At 40.1% G+C, this 20512-nt stretch overlaps 1 protein-coding gene across 3 annotated transcripts in view; it reads right to left on the bottom strand.

Annotated features, from left to right (window-relative positions):
- grsm (probable aminopeptidase NPEPL1 granny smith protein) overlaps positions 1–20262 on the bottom strand; it is a 45114-nt gene extending 24852 nt beyond the window's left edge. Inside the window, exons 1-7 of one of the 3 annotated variants that reach the window (XM_076179408.1) lie at positions 20148–20262; positions 11296–11461; positions 10592–10774; positions 10200–10367; positions 5423–5512; positions 4277–4501; positions 965–1280 (exon numbers count right to left, since the gene is read on the bottom strand). In XM_076179408.1, coding sequence (XP_076035523.1) covers positions 965–1280; positions 4277–4501; positions 5423–5512; positions 10200–10367; positions 10592–10774; positions 11296–11445 — 1132 coding nt within the window. In that variant the 5' untranslated portion in view covers positions 11446–11461; positions 20148–20262. Of the gene's footprint in view, positions 1–964; positions 1281–4276; positions 4502–5422; positions 5513–10199; positions 10368–10591; positions 10775–11295; positions 11462–20142 lie in introns of all 3 variants that reach the window. The other 2 variants (XM_076179410.1, XM_076179409.1) reach the window with 2 other exon arrangements.
- Positions 20263–20512: the final 250 nt, after the last annotated feature.

The following is a 20512-nucleotide window of genomic DNA, read 5'->3' as shown; positions in this document are numbered from 1 at the left end:
CACATCTCAATCTTTTGTCTCGTTCAGTCTAACATTTTTTTAATTTCAATGGTTACTGCAAACTTTTACTCCATAGCTACTCCTACCAGATAGTTTCAACATGAACACTACTTTCCCAATTGAGTAATTCTATTTCTCCAAACTTTTACAAATACATCTATATTCATTCTTTTCATTTCATCCTTTCATCCATTTACAAATAATCACTTCTACCTTCCACTGTCATCCATAAGTGGAACCAGTGATTAGTACCTGCCCTTGACATTACTGCAACAAAGATGTTGACAAGGAATCCTCCAGCCATTTGTCCTAAAATCACATTAATACCCTCACATCCATCTAAAAGCTCCTGTCTCCAAACCAGACCCTATATCTATCAATTCTCAACTTCCCCAACTTTTTCACAAAAGGAGAATTGACAACTGATGATGACTCCTACATCCCTCTTCCCCCCCACTAACTAGCCAGCACTACAGAAACAGATCCATACTAATAAAATATTGAAAAGTCCACCATCCAACCTATACACCTTTATTCCCATATATTATACAATTTTGGTTTAACCGTTCCCCATTATAGGCAGCAGGAAGAAAATCATATATATCATTTATATCTCACATTTAAAGTCAAATACATGTTGATACTGTGTGTACCAAACATAACACCACATGTACTGTGTCACATCTGAATACATGACAGGAGTGAGGAGAGTACTTTCATGTACATGTTCCATGAATAATGAATACAGTGTTACATAGCTTATCCTCTTTAATATATCTAATGTTATTTTTTTTTTCAGTTGATTTAGTGGATCCCATATGGAGAAAGGCCCTGAATAAATTAAGATCTTCAGTCAAAGGTCTCTCCTTTAGCCGAATAAAACATTTATCATAACCTTCCCAAACATCTACAAAATAAGTCACAAAGGAGTTGAAGAACCAATAATTACTCATGTGTATCATACCTGTCGCTGTTCCTTGTGCCCCAGTAAGGGTTGCCATGTCCAAGACTGTTGTGCACCGCAGGTCCTTGGCAGCATATGCAACACCATCACTTAACACCAACCGCCCTTCTGCATCAGTATTATTGATCTCCACTGTTCTCCCAGAATACAAAGTGTGAATGTCATCTGGTTTGGTGGCAGTTGGCCCGACAGCATTTTCCGCAAGGCAGAAAATGGCATGAAGGTTTTGTGTAAATCCAGACTTGACAGCTGTGTAAAAGGCACCAAGGATCCCTGCTGCACCACCACAGTCTCGCTTCATTCCTGGCATGCTTGTCTTGGGGGTAACAAAGACAGAAGAAATGTTTATCATAGGAAACCTATGAAACAAACTTCACTAGTTATTACTTAAATTACTTATCATAAGAATGTCTAAATTAAAATACCCCATGAAGAATTGTGGCCAAATTGACTAAAAATCCCAGGACAGAGTTCATAATTTTTGTCAAATAAATGAAATTTTGCTACAATCAATCAACAATTTATTACCCCTGGTCTTCTCTCCTGCAGAAGACCTCCAGCCTTCAGGTAACAGGGAACAGCCTCTAGGCAGTACAATAAATTTCTCAGGGAAGATATATTGGGATGTTGTCTAGAGTGTGGAAGGCAGAGGTGGAAGGAGTGAACATAATGGGGCAACCAAGGATGAGATGGATGGATGAGGTAAAAGGGGCATTATGAACATGGGGATTGTCTGTTGAGGAGGGACAGGAGAGGACAGAAGATGGGGGTGAATGAAGAATGGTTGTGTATGGATGATGCTGTGATGCATGTGGGGGAGTGGGTGGGTGGGTGGGTGGGGGAGTATTTGTGAAAAATAAACTGACACAGCGAAAGGGATTTCTCCACATCATCTCCATTTCTGCTGATTTAATGAAATGGCCTTGCTGTGGATGTGCTATGTCTTGCAACACTGCTTCTGACCCAGGGCAGTGGCGAGATGCAGGGATGACCCATTATCCAGGAGGAGCCAAGATAAGAGGGAGGGGGTGGATTGGAGTGGAATATGCAGGCATGGAATGGGTGGAAGTGGTTTTTATGCCTTTGTTTTTTGGTTACCTCCCTTGTAAGGGGGAAAAAGTCTTTGGTATATGTATGTCTAGGGATAGTTAGTGTGAGGCTTTATAGTCTGAAGTGTTCTGTGTCCTCTGTGTGATGGTTGCATCTAGGGCAGTTTGAATCTATGTCATTTACATATATAGCAAACATTATCTAAGCTAGTACTGATCCCTGTGGGATGCCACTACTCATTTCTTCCCATTTTGAATATTTGTCTGAGCACCATTCTCATTTTTCTTCCATGTTGGAAGTCCTCCATCCAATTCAATAGTTTTCCATGTATGCCTCCTATTGTTTCCAGTTTGTATAGTAATTTTCTCCTAGAAAAAAGAGAGTAGAGGTGGAGGTAGAATGTAGATTGAGAGAAGCGAGTAAATGCCATGGTGGATTAAAGAGTGTAATGAGGAATAGACATTTGGGAATGGATGTTAAGAGGAGACTGTATGAAGGAGTGATTGTTCCAACAGCACTGTATGGTGCAGAAACATGGAACATAAGAGAGGAAGAGAGAAGGAGTTTGAATGTGTTTGAGATCAGGTGTCTGAGAAGTATGATTGGGGTTACTAGGCTAGATAGAGTGAGAAATGAGGAGGTGAGGAGGCGAACAGGGGTGGAAAGGGAGTTGGGAGATAGGGTTGATGAAAGAGTATTAGGATGGTTTGGACACATGGAAAGAATGAGTGAAGAAAGAGTAGTAAAAGTGGTATGGAAGGCAGATGTGGAGGGAGGGAACATGAGGGGACGTCCTAGGATGAGGTGGATGGATGGGGTGAAGGGGGCTTTGGGGAAGAGGGGAAGGTCTGTCGAGGAAGGACAGGAGAGGACAGAAGATAGGGGTGAATAGAGAATTGTTGTATATGGATGATGATGTGATGCATGAGGTGGAATGGGTGGGGGGATGGGGTGAGGTAGTATGTGTGAGCAAAATTTGATGCAGCCCGAAAGGATTTCTCCCTGTCTTCTCCTTTTATGCATGAGGGGATTGAAGAGGGGGGGGTCGCCGATCTAATGAAGTGGCCTTGCTGTGGATGTGCTGTGTCTTGCAACACTGCCTCTGACCAGGTAGTGGACAAGATGCAGGGATGACCCATCATTCAGGAGGTGCCAAGATAAGAGGGAGGGTAGAGGGTGGAGGGGAGTGGAGTGTATTTAGGGATGGATGGGTGGGAATGGTTTTTATGCCTTTTTCTTTTTGGCTAACTCCCTTGTAAGGGAGAAAAAAGCCCTTGGTATATGTATGATGTACGTAAATTGCCAATTTTCAGTCGAAGAATAGCTAGATTTAGTGCTAGCTTGGGGAGCATCCTCAGGCATGTCCGATCCATTCGACTGTCACTGTGTGGTTCTAATCAGGTGTGGGAGTTTTTTTTCTTTTTTTTTTCTTTTTTTTTGTGAGGGTTTACAACTGGAAAGTAATTTTTCCAGTCTTTCGAAGTCTTTGCATGGGTGCATGCCTTTGAATTGACTACCTCCATTAAAAAGAAGCCCCTGGTATTTAGATAGATCATGTCTGGGGACTGTTGTTGAAGTATCAAGTTTGCTACATATAACCAAGTTGAAAACTAAATAGGTTCTATTCCAGCAAATAGTATACTGTTTTCTTTCCTCTCGATAAAATTATTTGGCACTCTGGGGACCAAACCACACAGTATACTACCATGCAAAGATAGGAGTGGGCAGGGGATGACTATGAATGGAGGAAAGGATGACATGGCTGGAAGGGGGTGATCTTATCTACTTTGTAAATAATTTTTTAGTGGATGAGGATGGGGGGGTTGGCATACAATTAAGTGATAGGGTGCACTGTGCTGGATTGCACTACCCTAGACCCAAGTGGTGTGGCAGGGGAAGAGAATGATCCTTTATCACAAAGGTGCTTCTGTGTATATACAGATATTAATCCCTTCAAAACTTGACTGTTTTCTTGGTAATATAGATTTCACTCCATTAAGGAACACCGAAACCCCTTGATCCAGCATCTACCCATCAGCTTACTTATCAAGTTTGCATACATACATATACCAAAGGCTTTTTCCCCCTAACACAGAGGGTAGCCAATCAAGTTTGCAAGCCAGATATATATATATATATATATATATATATATATATATATATATATATATATATATATATATATATATATATATATATATATATATATATAAAATGCAACAGTGTTGAATGGAAGACTGCTGACCACTATAAAGAACTCACCTTTGTCTTGATGCTAAGACCACCAGTGTCATAGACAATGCCCTTGCCGACCCAGGCTATATTTTCTGTGGCACCCTCTGGCTTATGAGAAAGGACCACGAGAGCAGGTGGATGTACAGCAGCTTTTCCAACCCCATAGAGTCCACCAAATCCTCTTTTAACCAGGTCCACTCCTCGAATTATACTGGGTTCTATGTTCAATAGATGTCCTATTTTCTGAGCCTCCTGTGGGTGAGAATAAAATGTAAAAATTGTTTTAGACATGCAGATCTTCAAAACTCAACCATACACCAAAAGGCCTCTTCCCTTTATAATGAGGGTGGCTGAGTAAATGCATAAACCCACCCTACATCCATTCACTGTCTCTCCCATGGACTCCACATCTCATCAGACTACTTGGGTCAAAGGTAATGTAGCATGAGAGCACATCCACATCAGGGCATGACAAGGGCTGGTTTACCTCCACTTACCTTCAACCACTTGTGAAATTTATGGAGCTGACAAGAGCATCCCTTTTGGTCACATTTCTTTGTTCATCCACAACCATTATCAATTCATTCCTATCTTTTGCACTCTTCTTTTTGATCAACAGGCATTCTTCTTGTAACCAATACTCCTTTCACCAAATCTATTCACCTCAGTTTAGTCTTACTCTCAAGTTCACGCCATCCAATTCTACTTTACACACTTCCATTCCATATGCCCAAACCATCTCAACACACATTGTTCAACACTATCTGCTGCCATCTCTCTTTCCACTACCATTCTCTGCCTCAACTCTTATATTTCCCATTTTATCCATCCTCATCACACCTACCAAACTATGATTTGGCCAGTCTCCTTACATGGCAGAGATGTCATGGGTATATACATATATATACAACCCTTAATTATCTCATTTCCACGGTTTCTACATGATTTTTCTCTTTTGCATTCATTACACATGACTCATTTTCAAACAACAGTAGTCAGCACACCTGCTGCTTGATACATTCTTTTCATTGTTTCCATCGGCATCCTTTAATCTCCCCATTCCACTCTCAAGGCACATTGTACAAAAACAGTCTAAAAGATAACTTTTTAATTGTAAAACAAAAGTTGAAAGACCACATTATAGAATGCACAATATTTTCTAAGAGTTCTTACCTCAATGAAGGCATCTGTGTGCATTTCATTGGCAGGGCTGTCCACAATATGTGCTGCCAGGCGGACCCCATATGCTGCATCATTCAGAACCTAAAGGCAGAGCACAACATGAACATACAATTTACTCAATAGTATCCCCTGACATTTTACCCAATATATAATAATAGTGATGAAGATTCATTTTAACATCACGAAACTCCCTCTATCAGGAGGCTAGGGCAGCACCCCTTACAGAGGATTTTGTAGTGTATAATAGTCTATCTATACACCAAAAGTTTTTTCCCCATTATAAGGGAAGTAGCCAAAGTCAAACACACATACCTACTCCCACCCATTCCACTCCCATCCACCACCCTTTCCTCCCTCTCATCTTAGCTCCTCATGGATGATGGGTCATCCCTGTATCCTACTCACTGTCTTGGGTCAGAAGCAACATAGCAAGACACAGTACATCCACAACAAGGCTGCTTCACTTAATTGGCCACCCCCCCCTCTATCCTCTCATGTACTAGTATACACTAAGTGCATAACAGTACTTTACATATTTTTCAGCACAAGGGTGCACATGCTCCATCCCCTCCATACACACTTTTTTTATTATGATTATGATTATCATTCTAATACAAACCAGTAGTGCTAATAACTTCCATACACACTGTTTTATTATTCTTATTCATATTATTCTAATACAAAGCAATAGTGCTAATAACCTACTTTCCAAACTGTGGTTTTCAGGGTAAAGGATATTCTTACTATGCTTATTATACCCGTCTGGGGGTATTGGCTACAATTCATTGTGGGGTTAAAATCTGCTTAGTAGCATGCAGCTGATACTTTAGGGTCTATATGGGGCACCCCTACGGACCACAGACACACTTCATTTTGTCTGTGATTGAAGAAATCTCTATTCATCAAGATTTGACGATGCTTATTTATACTGTGAATGTCCCTCCGTTATGCTGGCCCCTCCCCCGACTCTTGATACTGTCCTGTACCACTTTTCTGAATGTTCAATACTGCCACCAAGTCTTCCCACTTGAGTCATAAAAAGTGACAAAAACAGGATGGGGAGAGGAATAGGTATCCTTCTCTCTGCAGCCCCAAAGGGAACATTCCGTGTATATATATATATATACATATATATATATATATATATATATATATATATATATATATATATATATATATATATATATATATATATATATATATATATATATATATATATATAAAAAAAAAAAAAAAAAAAAAAAAAAAAAAAAAAAAAGGGGCACAAGAGGATCTGGGAGTTTTCCAACCAGAACTCTAAGGTTTGGGTCGTTTAACATGTGTGGATGTGGTACAGATGAGAGTAAAAGGGAAGAGATAGGCTGTATGTTTGTGAGAAGAAAGATGGATGTGTTGGTACTGAATGAAACCAAGTTGAAAGCGAGGGTCGAGTTTGAGTTTTGGAGTGTAGTCATGAGTGAAGAGAGGATGAGAGAATAGGTGGCTATACTAGCCAGTGAAGAAATAGGTAAACATCGACTAGAAGGAGGTTTCTCCAAGGTTAATGTGGATAAAGGTAAAACTGGAAAGGGAGATGTGGGTTTCTGTAAGTGCATATGGGTCTGGTAATGAGTAGTGTAGAGGAAAGGGATGCTTTTTGGATAGATTTAAATGATTGCATAGATGGTTTGGGGAGAAATGTCAATGTAGTGTTATTAGGAAATGAACCAATAGACAGAGTGGTTCAAGGAGGGAGTCACAAGGTGTGCAAAGTTGGTGTGTTGAACAAGGAGGATGGGAGGAAATAGAAGGAAGGGTAGTGATTAGTGGGATGAAGCAAAGAAGGTTGTAGAAGAGAAGCAAGCATTCACAGATTGGTTACAAAATAGGATGAGAGAATCATATGAGAAGTACAAAGAAAAGAGATGAAAAGTAAAGCATAAGATAAAGGAAGCAAAGAGGAGAGCAGATGTGAAACTGGGTATGAGTAAGACAAATTTTTGAAAGTAATAAAAAGATGTTTTGGAAATAGATTATGAGAGGAAGAGTAGGCAAATCAAGTAGAGAAGAAAAAGTAAAAGGAGCAGATGGAGGGATGACAATGGAAGACACAGCAGTAAAAGGAAGATACGCAGTGTATTTTAGGGAGTTGCTTGTGGGAGGATCTTGATTGAGAGGATTAGGAGAGGAACATAGGAAGTAATTGGTGAGGAACAGTGTGGATTTAGGACGGGTAAGACATATGTGAGAAAGCTATAGGAAAGGGGAAGGATGTTTTTTGGGCTTTTATGGATCTGGAAAAGGCTTACGATAGGGTAGACAGAAAGGCACTGTGGGAGGTTATGCAGATATACGGGGTAGGAGGAAAGCTTCTAGGAGCTGTCAAGAGTTTTTATGAGAGTAGTAGAACTTGTGTCAGGATTAGAAATGGAGAGAGTGAGTGGTTTGAGGTAAAGGTGGGACTTCGTCAGGGATGCGTTATGTCGCCCTGGCTGTTCAACTTATACATGGATGGGGTAGTGCGAGAGGTAAATGCAAGGGTAGTGGGTCAGGGATTGGAGATGGTTAAAGAAAATGGAGAAAAGTGGGAAGTGAGCCAGCTGTTGTTTGCGGACGACACTGCACTTGTGGCAGGATCGGAGGAGGGATTGAGGAAGTTGGTGACAGAGTTGGGAGAGTATGTGATAGAAGAAAGCTATAGATAAATGTGGGTAAAAGTAAGGTGATAAGATGTACAAGGGGTGAAAGTGGCAGTAGACTGAAAGTGAGCATTAAGGGAGAGCGACTGGAGGAAGTGGATAGTTTTAGATACTTGGGTGCAAATGTGGCAGGAAAAGGTGGAGTGAAGGTGGAGTGAAGGTGGAGGTAGAATGTAGATTGCGAGAAGCAAGTAAATGCCTTGGTGGATTAAAGAGTGTAATGAGGAATAGACATTTGGGAATGGATGTTAAGAGGAGACTGTATGAAGGAGTGATTGTTCCAACAGCACTGTATGGGGCAGAAACATGGAACATATGAGAGGAAGAAAGAAGGAGTTTGAATGTGTTTGAGATGAGGTGTCTGAGAAGTATGATTGGGGTTACTAGGCTAGATAGAGTGAGAAATGAGGAGGTGAGGAGGAGAACAGGGGTGGAAAGGGAGTTGGGAGATGGGGTTGATGAAAGAGTATTAGGATGGTTTGGACACATGGAAAGATTGAGTGAAGAAAGACTAGTAAAAGAGGTATGGAAGGCAGATGTGGAGGGAGGGAACATGAGGGGACGTCCTAGGATGAGGTGGGTGGATGGGGTGAAGGGGGCTTTGGGGAAGAGGGGAATGTCTGTTGAGGAAGGACGGGAGAGGACAGAAGACAGGGGTGAATGGAGAATGGTTGTATATGGATGATGTTGTGATGCATGAGGTGGAATGGGCGGGGGGATGGGGGTGAGGTAGTATGTATGAGCAAAATTTGACGCAGCCCGAAGGGATTTCTCCCAGTCTTCTCCTTTTATGCATGGGGGGACGGAGAGGGGGGGGGGGTCACCGATTTAATGAAGCGGCCTTGCTGTGAATGTACAGTGATGGTGGACTGGCTTGAGAGCTTGTTTAATGTTTGTCTAAAAGAGGTTAGAGTGTCACAGGACTGGAGGAGTGTCTGTATAGTTCTGCTTTACAAGGGAAAAGGGGACAAGTGTGAGTGTAATTGGGAAGGCTTATGGGAGGGTCTTGATTGAGAGGATTAGGAGAGGAACAGGGGGAGTAATTGGTGAGGAACAATGTGGATTTAGGACAGCATGGATCAGATTTCTGTGGTAAGGCAGATTTGACACTGCTTTAGGAAAAGGTAAGGATGCTTTTTGGGCCTTTAAGGATTTAAAAAAGGCTTATGACAGGGTAGACAAGAAGGCACTGCGGGAGGTATTGTAGATATATGGGTTAGGAGGAAAGCTGTTTTTATGAGAATAGTCGAGCCTGTGATAGAATTACAAATGGAGATAGTGGTTTGAGTAAAGGTGGGACTTTGTCAATGATGTGTTATGTCACCTTGGCTGTTCAATTTATACATGGATGGGTTGATGCAAGAGGTAAATGCAAGGGTAATGGGCTGGAGATTGGAGATGGTTAAAGAAAATGGAGAAAAATGGGAGATAAGCCAGTAGTTGTTTGCTGATGACACTATACTTGTAGCAGGATCAGAGGAGGGATTAAGCAAGTGAGTGACAGAGTTTGGCAAGGTGTGCGAAGGAAGTTTACGATAAATGTGGGTAAAAGTTAGGTGATGAGATGTAGATGGGGGAGAATATGGCAGCAAATTGGAAGTGAGTATTAAGGGAGAGAGACTGGAGGAAGTGGATAACTTTATACTTGGGTGCAAATGTGGAAGGAAATTATGCTGTGATGCATGGGTGAGGGATGGGGGGGTAAGGGAGTATGTGTGAATGATATTTTGACACAGCCTGAAGGGATTTTTTCTTTGCATGAGGGGACAGAGAGTGGGGGTTGCCGATTAAGTGAAGCAACCTTGCTGTGGACGTTCTGTATATTGCTACACCACCAGAGGGTGGTAGATGGGAGTGGAATGTGTGAGGATGAAAAGGGTGGGGGAGTGAGTATATACATTTTTACTTTGGCTACCTCCTTTGTAAGGTGGTAAAAGCCCTTGGAATATAGACTGATAGATTCATTTGGAGCTAATAAGTCCAACCTCCTTCAAATAAATAAAAACTAAACATGATTCCAACTAAATGAACCAGAATGTAAACAAAGCAGTTAGATACTTTGGTTCAGAGCAACTCATAAAGCCATGTACCTGCTCATCCTGGCTGGTGAGAGGAGTAACTCCATTGCCTACAAGAAGGACTTCCACGGTGACTTTGTAATCTGTATTCGACCCTGAGGCAGTTTTTCTTGAGTAGGTAGGATATGCCCGCGCTATGGCACAGGCACTTGCAAAAAGATCTGACCTCTCGCAAACCAGCTGCAATAAAATTGGGCTTTGTATTAGGTTCAAATATAAGAGATAAGAGATAAAGAATAAAAGAAGAGAATAGACAGGGCAGAGGGAGGAGGAAATAGAAGTAAAAGAAGTAGTAGAAGAAATAGAAGAAGTAGAAGAAAAGAAACAAAGAAGAAAAGTAGTAGTGAAGAGAAGGAAGAAAAAAAGTAGCAAAGAGGAAGAAGAGAAAAGTTACCAATACTTACTACAATATACTCCTCAGCTCCAACAGAATGAGTCTTGACTATTTTGGTTATGGAGTGAGCTCGCGAAGGAGTATTGTGGCGAGAACATTTAATTGGCAGTGCAGCAACGGTAGCTAGGTTGAGGTACAAAGAGCAGCTGTCTGTTGGAGAGGGCTGTAGACTGCTAACACCAATGGTCCAGGCCTGGAAAATAAAGACAAGTACAACACTAGGATGTGATTCAAGATGAGGAAATTGTGTGAAGCCATCATGGATGTTCCATATACAAAGATTACCAAGACCAAAGACCCTATTTATAAATCATTCACACATATAGTATTACACAATCACTCCCTATCTTCATGATACAGCCTAAGCTAAAACCGTAACTGAATTCAGTAGGAAGAAAAAGGAAGACCACCACAAGGGTAACCCTATTCTTGTATATCACAATTAGATACATAAAAGTTCAGCTACAATGGTGTGTGTGTGTGTGTATTTACCTAATTGTAGTATACAGGAAAGGAGCAATGCTCATTGGAGCCAGTCTTGTACTCTCCAATTTATCATAACCAGCTTTGAATTCAATTGCATGTGTGTGTATACGTATGTATCTACCTAACTGTAGTATACAGGATAGAAGCAATGCTCATTAGGTCCTGTCTCCTATTATTTATGTACATGTGTATGTATATATTTCATTGCAAATAACTTTCCAGTCTCACCTCCTCTTCAACCCTGGGAAGAAGCTTGCTGGCTACATCTGAGAAGGAGAGGGTGTTCAGGTGCTTCAGCTGACCAATGACAAGAACAGGATACTTGCGTGGATCAGTGGGAGAGAGTGTCCCACTGAACTGCAACTTGGGACCTCTCATCTTTCATTCAGCAACCCTGTGTGTAATGGAAATTTAACTGTTAATAAATGACAAAGAAAAATTACCTTGTTCAATCCATCCTTTGCCTGAGCTCACTCTTGCACAAGACCCAGAGCCCCCAGGAAATAAGCCACAGATTCAGTCCCCAAGTAACTTAGTGAAGAGACTGTGTTGCTGTGTGAAGAGTTACAGTAGTATTTGTTGTAAGATTAAGATACTCTGTGTTGTGTGGTAGCTGCATCTGAGGCAAATGGTGTCTGCTTCCTGGATGATTCTGTGTTATCACTATTTAACTGCAGGGTGTTGACTTGAATGTAGGACTATTTGTACAATTCTTGCTTGTCTTTGGGTTGGTTTTTCTGTTGGGTTGATTTCTGAGAAAGTTGGTAAAGTATGGAACTTAGCAGTTGACTACCAAGTGCTTATTCTATTATCTTTGTTTTTGTAAGGGTGTAATGTGGGGTACTAGGGTTAGAATATTGATGTTTGAGTAGAACACTATCAGTGTTGTTTTTATATTGTCTTTGGTGTTCTACATTTACATGATGTGATGAGGGGTGGGTAGATTCACGGGTTCTCATATAGTACTATGTGCTCATAACCATATGATGCCCTTTGGGAATAATCTCAATTTCCAAGTGTAAGTGTTCCTTTAGCATTGTTTTAGATACCAGTGTATAAAAGGTTTCTGGTTGAAAATGAACCTAGAAAGCTTCTTCATATCCATTTGTTACTAGGATGAGAGGTTACATTAAATAAATCAAGATTCTTAAAATCAGAATTTCTGGGCAAGAGAGTGTAGTAAACAATGTGATCTGCTTGATCCCACAAGGAATGGTCCTAGGACTGATAATATTCCTTATTCTCATGTACATAAATTGTGGAATCAATAACAATGTAATTAGCTTTGCTCATGATACTAAGCTACTTAGAGCTATCAGTTCAATTGAAGAACAGTTCACTTTACAGAGAGATCAGGGCAAAGTATATAATTGGGCTGAGGTTAACAACATGCAGTTCAATGGTAACAAATTCCAATACATCAACTTCAGATGCAAGGAGGAGACCAGTCACAGGAATTACCATGACCCCGACCAAAAGCCTAAAGCCTATCAATAAAGTTGAGCACATACAAGATTTCTGTATATTTTTATCGAGTAACTATGATTTTACCAAGCACATCACTAATCGCTGGCACTGAAAAAATTATATAAACTTTCTGGTTGAATACTTCCATACATATAACAAATGCTTTTTTTCCCCCTTACAAGGGAGGTAGCCAAAATCAAAAGGCATAATCCCACTCCCACCCATTTCATCCCTATTCACTCCACTCCCATTCACCACCCCTCCTCCCTCCCTGTTTTCTTGGCTCCTTCTGGATGACAGGTCATCCCTGCATCTTGCCCATTACCCTGGGTCAGAAGCAATGCAGAGGGCATAGCACATCTGCAGCAAGGCCAGTTCATTGAATCAGCGACCTTCCTCCCCTGTCCCCTTGTGCAGAAAAAGATAAGACAGGGAGAAATCCCTTTGGGCTGCATCAAAATATCATTCACATGTAACCACTCCCTTCCTTGCATCACAGCATCATCCATACACAATCAATCTCCACTCACCTCTATCTTTTGTCTTCTACCTTCCTTCCTCAACAGACATCCCCCTCTTTCTCAAAGGCCCTTTTACCTCATCCATCCATCTCATCTTTGGTTGCCCCCTCCTGTTCACTCCCTCCACCTCTGCCTTCCACACTTCTTTCACTAATCTTTCTTCACTCATTCTTTCTATGTGTCCAAACTATCCCAATACTCTTTCATCAACCCTATCTCCCAACTCCTTTTCCACCTATCCCTTTCCTCATCATTTCTCAATCTATCCAGCCTAATAACCCCTACCATACTTCTCAGACATTTAATTTCAAACACATGTAAACCCTTCCTTTCTTATGTTCCATGTTTCTGATCCATACAGTGCTGTCAGATACTTAGAATATGTAAAACCTAGGGCAGACTCACAATGTTAATGCTCTGGAAGTCCCTAGTACTACCAAGGTTAGCTTACTGTTCCCTATTAAGGAGTCCAATCAGTGCTACTGAAATAAATCTGTGAGAGAAATACCAGAGAAAATTCATAAAAAATTTAGAACATTCAAAAGATCACAGTTACACATAAAGGCTAAAGTCCTTTAAATCTTTATTTTTTGGAGAGAAGACAGGATAGGTACACCATATACTTATGGAAAATAATGATGGAAAAAGTGCCACATCTGGCAAACCCTATAACATCACAGGCGTCTGAACACAGAGGCAGAAGCTGCACTGTCAACACTGTAAAGCATGGCAGAGCTGGAACACCACAGTACAACAGCTTCAGATGAGAGCTACTAGAGTTCAATTGCACTCCAAGAGAGGTACGACATAAAACAGGTTGCTCAGTGGACCCGTTGTTGTTGTTGTTGTCGTTCCCTAGACTGTCTGTCCGAGCAGTCCCGTCTCCCCAAGGAATGCCATAGCCGAAATTGGGTTTTCCCACAAATCCTTTATAGAGCGTATGTTGTGTTGTTTGCGTGCATGATTGTGTATAATGCAGTCTTCCATTATGTGTTGTATGGTATGGGGTGAAGTGTTACATCCTGGGCAGCTGTTCACAACGCGGTCATCCAGCCTCTTCTGGTAGCTTAGAAGTGCTGGGTGGTGACCGCATCGCAGTCTGGCCAAGTGGACTCTGTCCTTTCGTGGGAGAGAGGATTCAGAAGGGTGGATATCAGGGGGTCTGGCATGCAGCACTGTGTTGTCTTTCAGTGTGTTAATGGAGCGGTGAGTGATATGATTATGAATATGTTTCCGGAGGCTGGTATTTGGTGGTTGTGGAGGAAGAGAAGAGAGTATCTGTGCGTGATAAAGGTCTTTGGGTGTTGTTTTAATGTTTCTTGGTGTGTGTGGGTGTTCTGCTATGTAGTGTAGCGGGTGTAATGTGTTTGTGGTGGCTGCGGCAAGTGTTTGTGTGCCTCTCATGTCGAGGTGGTCCTTGACTTTGAGGACTTTTGTTTCATGGTGTAAATGGTCTGTAGGTGTTGTATTTGTGCAGCCTGTAATTGTTTTTAGGGCTTTGTTTTGTATGATTTGAAGGGTGTTGTGGTGTGTCTCACTGAGATTAGGAGCCCATGCAGGACTCGCATAATTCAACACTGAGCGTATGCATTGTTTGTATATTGTTATATTAGTTTCTTTGTTTTGTCCAAATGTTGTTCCAGTGATTGACTTAAGTGTGTTAAGTCTGGGTGTGCATTTGTTTTTTATGTTTGTGATGTGTTGTTTGAAAGACATGGATGTATCGTATGTTACACCAAGAATTTTCGGTGTGTTTGTGTGTGGTATTAGAGTGTTGTTGATGTAGAGATGAGGTATGTATTTGTGTTCTTTTGTCCAGTTTGTGAGAAGTGTTGCTGTAGATTTGGTTGGAGCTATTTTGAGTCTGTTTGTGGTGAACCATGTGTTGAGTGTGTCAAGGTATGGCTGGATTATTACTGCAGTTTTGTCTGTGTTACGATGTGTGCATGTGATTGTTATGTCGTCTGCGTAGGAAGAGATTTGTATTTCTGAGGTGTCTGGCGTGGGTAAGTCATGCATGTATAGATTAACCCCTTCCATACGGTGCCGCACACGTAGGCGTCATGGACTTAGATCTCGGTGGCAGCAGCCAGTGCCAGCCGTACGTGTCGTAATAATACTCGCATCATAAAATATAGTCACCGCTTATATCGATCGTTCTCTCTTCACCCGTGAATTTTGATAACCATAGAAAATGTGATTACAAAAGAATTAGAAAGAATGTCATTATGGAGGGGCGACTACAATAAATATAACCAAGACGCCGATATGGCAGCCTCGCAAATACACTCGCTCCCCATGACGCCTACGTGTGCGGCACCGTATGGAAGGGGTTAAATAGTGTGGGGGATAGAACTGAGCCCTGTGGTACTCCGTTCTTAATGTTTCTGATGTGCGATGATTGGCCATTATATGACACGTAAGCATTCCTACCTGCCAGATAATTGGCCAGCCATCTTTTGGTGTTATTGTGCATGTCTGTGTTATATATTTTATTTGTTAGGTTGTGGCGGGGGATAACATCAAAAGCTTTACTAATGTCTAATGTTATAAGAAGTGTTCTTTGGTGGGGCCTATCTGAATTGATGCCATCTAAAATTCTTTGTGTGAGGTTTGTCAGAAGAGTGTTTGTGGAGTGTAGTGGCCTAAAACCGTGTTGTGAGTCAGCAAGGGGAATATGTGGTGTGACAAGTTTAAGTATTAGGCGTTCAATGACTTTAGAGGGGGTGCAGAGAAGTGTGATTGGGCGGTGCGATGTTGGGATTGTTGGGTCTTTGTTCGGTTTTGGAATGGTGATTATTTTATCATGCTTCCAGATGTCAGGTACAGTATAGTGTTGTGTGAATAGCTGTAGTTTGCAATGTTTGTGAGTGCGTGTATACCTTGTGGTCCAATGTGTTTTAGGTGGATGTTGCTTATGTTATCAGGGCCACAGGCAGATGAGTGCTTGAGACTATGTATTATGAGTTTTGTCTGACTGTCTATGAAGGGTATATGGTCTGAGTCTGTGGGAAAGTCTTTCTTACGTCGAATGGTGCGTCGGTCGTCAGGGTGAGAAGTGAGATGGCTTGTCTGTGCAAAATGACGTATGAGTGTGTTTGCTTGTTGTCTGTTTGAGGGTAGATTATCTGTTGTTGTGATTATTGCTGCGTGAGAGCGTGTAGTGTTACTGTTGGATAGTGTAATGCTGTTGAGTGTTTTGTACAATTTGCTGGTGTTTGTTTTGTGATCAAGTGTATTGATAAAGTTTTGCCAATTCTGTGTTTTTTGTTCATGTATTTTATTTCCAATCACATTGTTTAGTGTTTGTATTTGGTCTGCTATGTTTTGAGGGATAGGTGTGGGAAGTCTGGACTCGTTCAAACACCAGCTGGATAAATTCCTAACCAAACTAGAAAACATCTCTGGAAGTCCAGCCAGGCAAAACTCATTAGTGAAGGATGAGGAAAACTGGAGGCAGACACTACTTATTGGCCTGGTGGGAGGATAAATTAGATCAGATAAATCTCCTGATGTACCAAATAATTCTGTTTGCCAGAAGTTCTAGAAAGTACACTTGCCAAGTCTGTTCAGTAGCAAAATATAATGACTTTCCCACAATATCACATAATTTAACCAAAGAAATTGAGAAACAAAAGTCTGATGGGATATCCTTAGATGTAGGTAAGAGTGACATCAATAAGATAAGAAGGAGGGTGGAGGGGTGTGGAGTGTATTCAGGGATGGAATGGGTGGGAATGATTTTATGCCTTTTTCTTTTTGGCTACCTCCCTGGTAAGGGGGAAAAAGCCTTGGTATATGTATGTATGTATGTACCTATCATACCCCGATTTCCCACACGTGCCCTCACATCATTCGGGAGATGTACGCATAAGTGCATAACTTCAATACTTAATTACTTCAAAAGTACGCATTTGAGATGGAAATGATGTACACCATCGTTCATATCACAACATTTCTCACCAGAAACACATAAGCCACATATCAAATTCTATGGCTGGGTGAAACTATAAATTGACCACTTAATCTGACATAAATGTTCCTTTTTTAGAGAAAATACAGGATCTGAAAGCAATAATGTTAATGATCCAAGAACAAGTACACTTCCAGAAGCATTCACTTCAACAGTTAGTGCAACATCCATTACGGGTGTGGCATCCCAAGCTACAAATGTAACTCCCTCAAGTTCTACAACAAAGACCAGCTCAACATGCTCAGGCCCCAATCATGAACTATCAGATATGACCGAACAACTAAATTATACAAATTTCACGTACAGTAAACCTTCAATATAATGAATGTAGTAAAAAAAAAATAACTTCTTGCTATTAGATGAAGTATGATTAAAAAGCTTGGAATGGGTTAAATAATGCTTTGTCAAAGATCAACTGACAAGATATACTAAACAAGATGGATCCAGAAATTAATTTTAGCCATTTTTGGAATCTAGTTAGCAGAATCTGCACAGAGTTTGTTCCTATCAAAAAGCCTAGTCAGAGAAAACTTAACACTTTCCACAGGAATAGAAAAATCTTTAAGCACAAGCAAAGTTGGTTAAAAAATTTCCAGGATGTAGAGGAAATGCCAAAGTTAAACTTGAATCTAAAATAATGAAGCTAGATGAAGAAGTCAACAAATCTCACAGAAATGAGGCCAAGAACAATGAGGATGTCACTATTGGAAAAATAAAAAGTAATCCAGCCTATTTCTGCAGATATGCCAAAAAATTCTCAACCACACCTAAGAATATTGAGGGCATGTTTAGTCAAGATGAGTCTGAATATAGTGATCCACAAGTGATTAGTAATATATTATGTAAACAGATTGAAAGTATTTTCAACACCTACACAAAGTAAGATTGTGGATGATCATCTTGAGTTTTTCAAGGACTATGGCAGTGATACACCTGTATTAAAATCCATTGGTGGTATCTGAAAGCGAGATAGATAAAGCTATATCTACTATATCTTCCTCATCTGCAACAGGACATGATGGGTTGCCGGTTATATTTTAGAGAACCTGTGCTAAACCCCTTGTTAAACCATTGAAAATTTTATTAAGAATCATTACATATGAGCTACATTAATGAAACTTTAAAATTAGCTGCTATTGTACCTATCCAATAAGGAGGTGTCAAAAAACTACCTTCTAATTACTGCCTAGTGTCAGTGAGTGCTCATATGGGAAAGCTATTTGAAAGAATTGTAGTCTCATGTTTTGAAGTTTCTTGAAAATATCATCTTGATGAATGATACCCAACATGGCTTCTGTGAAGGAAGATCTTGCTTATCTGCATTAATAGATAGTTATATTTTGGAAAACAATATTACCTGTCCAGATGATGGTATGAATGCTATTTATCTCAATTACAGCCATGTGTTCAACAAGGTTGACCACAGCGTCTTAATGCACAAACTAAAAATCTTAAACATTACAGAAAAAATAGGAAGTCGGTTTGCTGAATTTTTAAGACACGGTAAACAGCTTGTGAGGTTAAAATGTCATGAAAGCAATGTCTGTGAGGTAATCAGTTCAGTTCTGCAGGGAATGGTGGCTGGTCCGCTTCTTTTCCTAATACTAATGCTGGATATCGATTGTAATCTACAAAGCAAGGTCACCAGTTTTGCTGATGATACCATTTTTCCGAGGCATAAAGTCAGAAGGTGATAAAGTCATACTGCAAAATGACTTGAACCAAATCTACAAATGGCCCGAGACAAATAATATGAAGTTTAATAACGAGAAATTCCAGTAAACTTTAATTGCAATACTGAGCAAGATGATAAAATATATTTGGGTCCTGAACACAACAAAATAAATACATAAAATAAAGTGGTTGATTTGGGAATCACATGGTATGCAAATTATGAATTCAAAGACCCTATCATAAAGGTCATTAATGAATGTTTCCAAATGTTGTTAGGATGGATCTTGAGGACTTTCAAGTCATGGGATGAACTCGCAATGCTCTTCTTAGAGTAGACTATTGCTCCCAATTGTGGAGTCCAACAAAAGTGTGTGAAATTGATCTAATAGAAAAAAAACAAAGGCAGTTCACTAAATACATTGCGAACTTACAAGAACTGAGCTACAGAGAAATATTAAAAGCCTTGAACATAGAAGAGACAGTTTTCATTTCAAAGCATCACATTTAATACACTACCAAAGGATATCAGATCCATTACAAATTGCTCTATGGACAGCTTTAAATCATCAATAGACTCTTTCCTATCAAAAATAGAAGATAATCCAGGGATGCCTAACCAAGAGCAGTAGATACTAGAGCGATGGAGGTGGACAACATGCTGGCCTAGCAGAATGAAGCTTCCTGCTGAACATCAAGTAAACCTAGTTAATCATGTACGCAAGTATTTATTTGTCTATTTCAAGTGACTTGTTTCAAGAGTAGAATATAAAAAAAGTTGTGACTCCATCTAAGCCAGTATTCTTAGACTCGGCAAATTCACAGATGAAATGTATGGTGTGCTTTAATCAGTCTGTGGCTCTGGTTCTCTCTTACAGAAGACCCAAAGCCCCAAGCAAACAGCCCACAGCCAGTGCCCACAGGTCAATCAAGGTACTTGGTATGCAAAACCAATATCTTAATAGTTTTGTAGACAAGAACAATTTAGCACATTCATACGGCTTCCTATCGTCTTTATACATACGCTACTTTATATTGTGCGTGTCAAAACAGGTGGCTTGCATAGCTACTTAACCATGGGTTAGAACTTTGAAACAACATACTAAGGAAATATTACACTTTGGCAATTTTCATGAAAGCATCTACCATTTCCTTTAGATACAGCACAGATAACAGTACGAGATTCATAAAAGTAACGAAGAGCGTATAACCGAAGAATTGGGATACAAAGCTATTGGAAAAAATATATATATAAATTCTAGGCATGGCATTCCGTACTTTCCCCAATATGGTTTTGTCAATTACTAGAGCCAAAAATAAATCCTACAATCTACCCAAAGGCCAGGTAATTCCATGGTTTCAGTTCAAACATTAGTTCTGTTTCTTAGAAGGAGTTTAAAGAATAACAGTTAGCTACCATACCAGAAATGAATGAAAACAGACCTTACCTACTCAAGATCAGCTGAGCCACCGGTTGTCAACTGACAACAGTGCCACCTATGGACCGTCAACGTAACCTGAAAATACTACAATGCAATCTTTCTGTACAATGGAATTCTGAGAGTAAGGTTATTTGTACCATGAAATCTGTCTAGATGCCATTCATAGTATATATCCACGTCCTTCTTAAAAATACAAAATTTATTAAACATATATATATATATATATATATATATATATATATATATATATATATATATAGATATATATATATATATATATATATATATATATATATATATATACATATATATTACTAATAGATATGTTAGGAACACAAATTATTTGTTTGAATTCTGCTTTTATCTATAGA

Source organism: Oratosquilla oratoria, chromosome 42, assembly GCF_046742065.1.
Source record: "Oratosquilla oratoria isolate Oo_2021 chromosome 42, ASM4674206v1, whole genome shotgun sequence".
NCBI lineage: Eukaryota > Metazoa > Arthropoda > Malacostraca > Stomatopoda > Squillidae > Oratosquilla > Oratosquilla oratoria.
The sequence above is the reverse complement of the archived record's forward strand: the minus strand, read 5'-3'. Positions and strand labels throughout refer to the sequence as shown.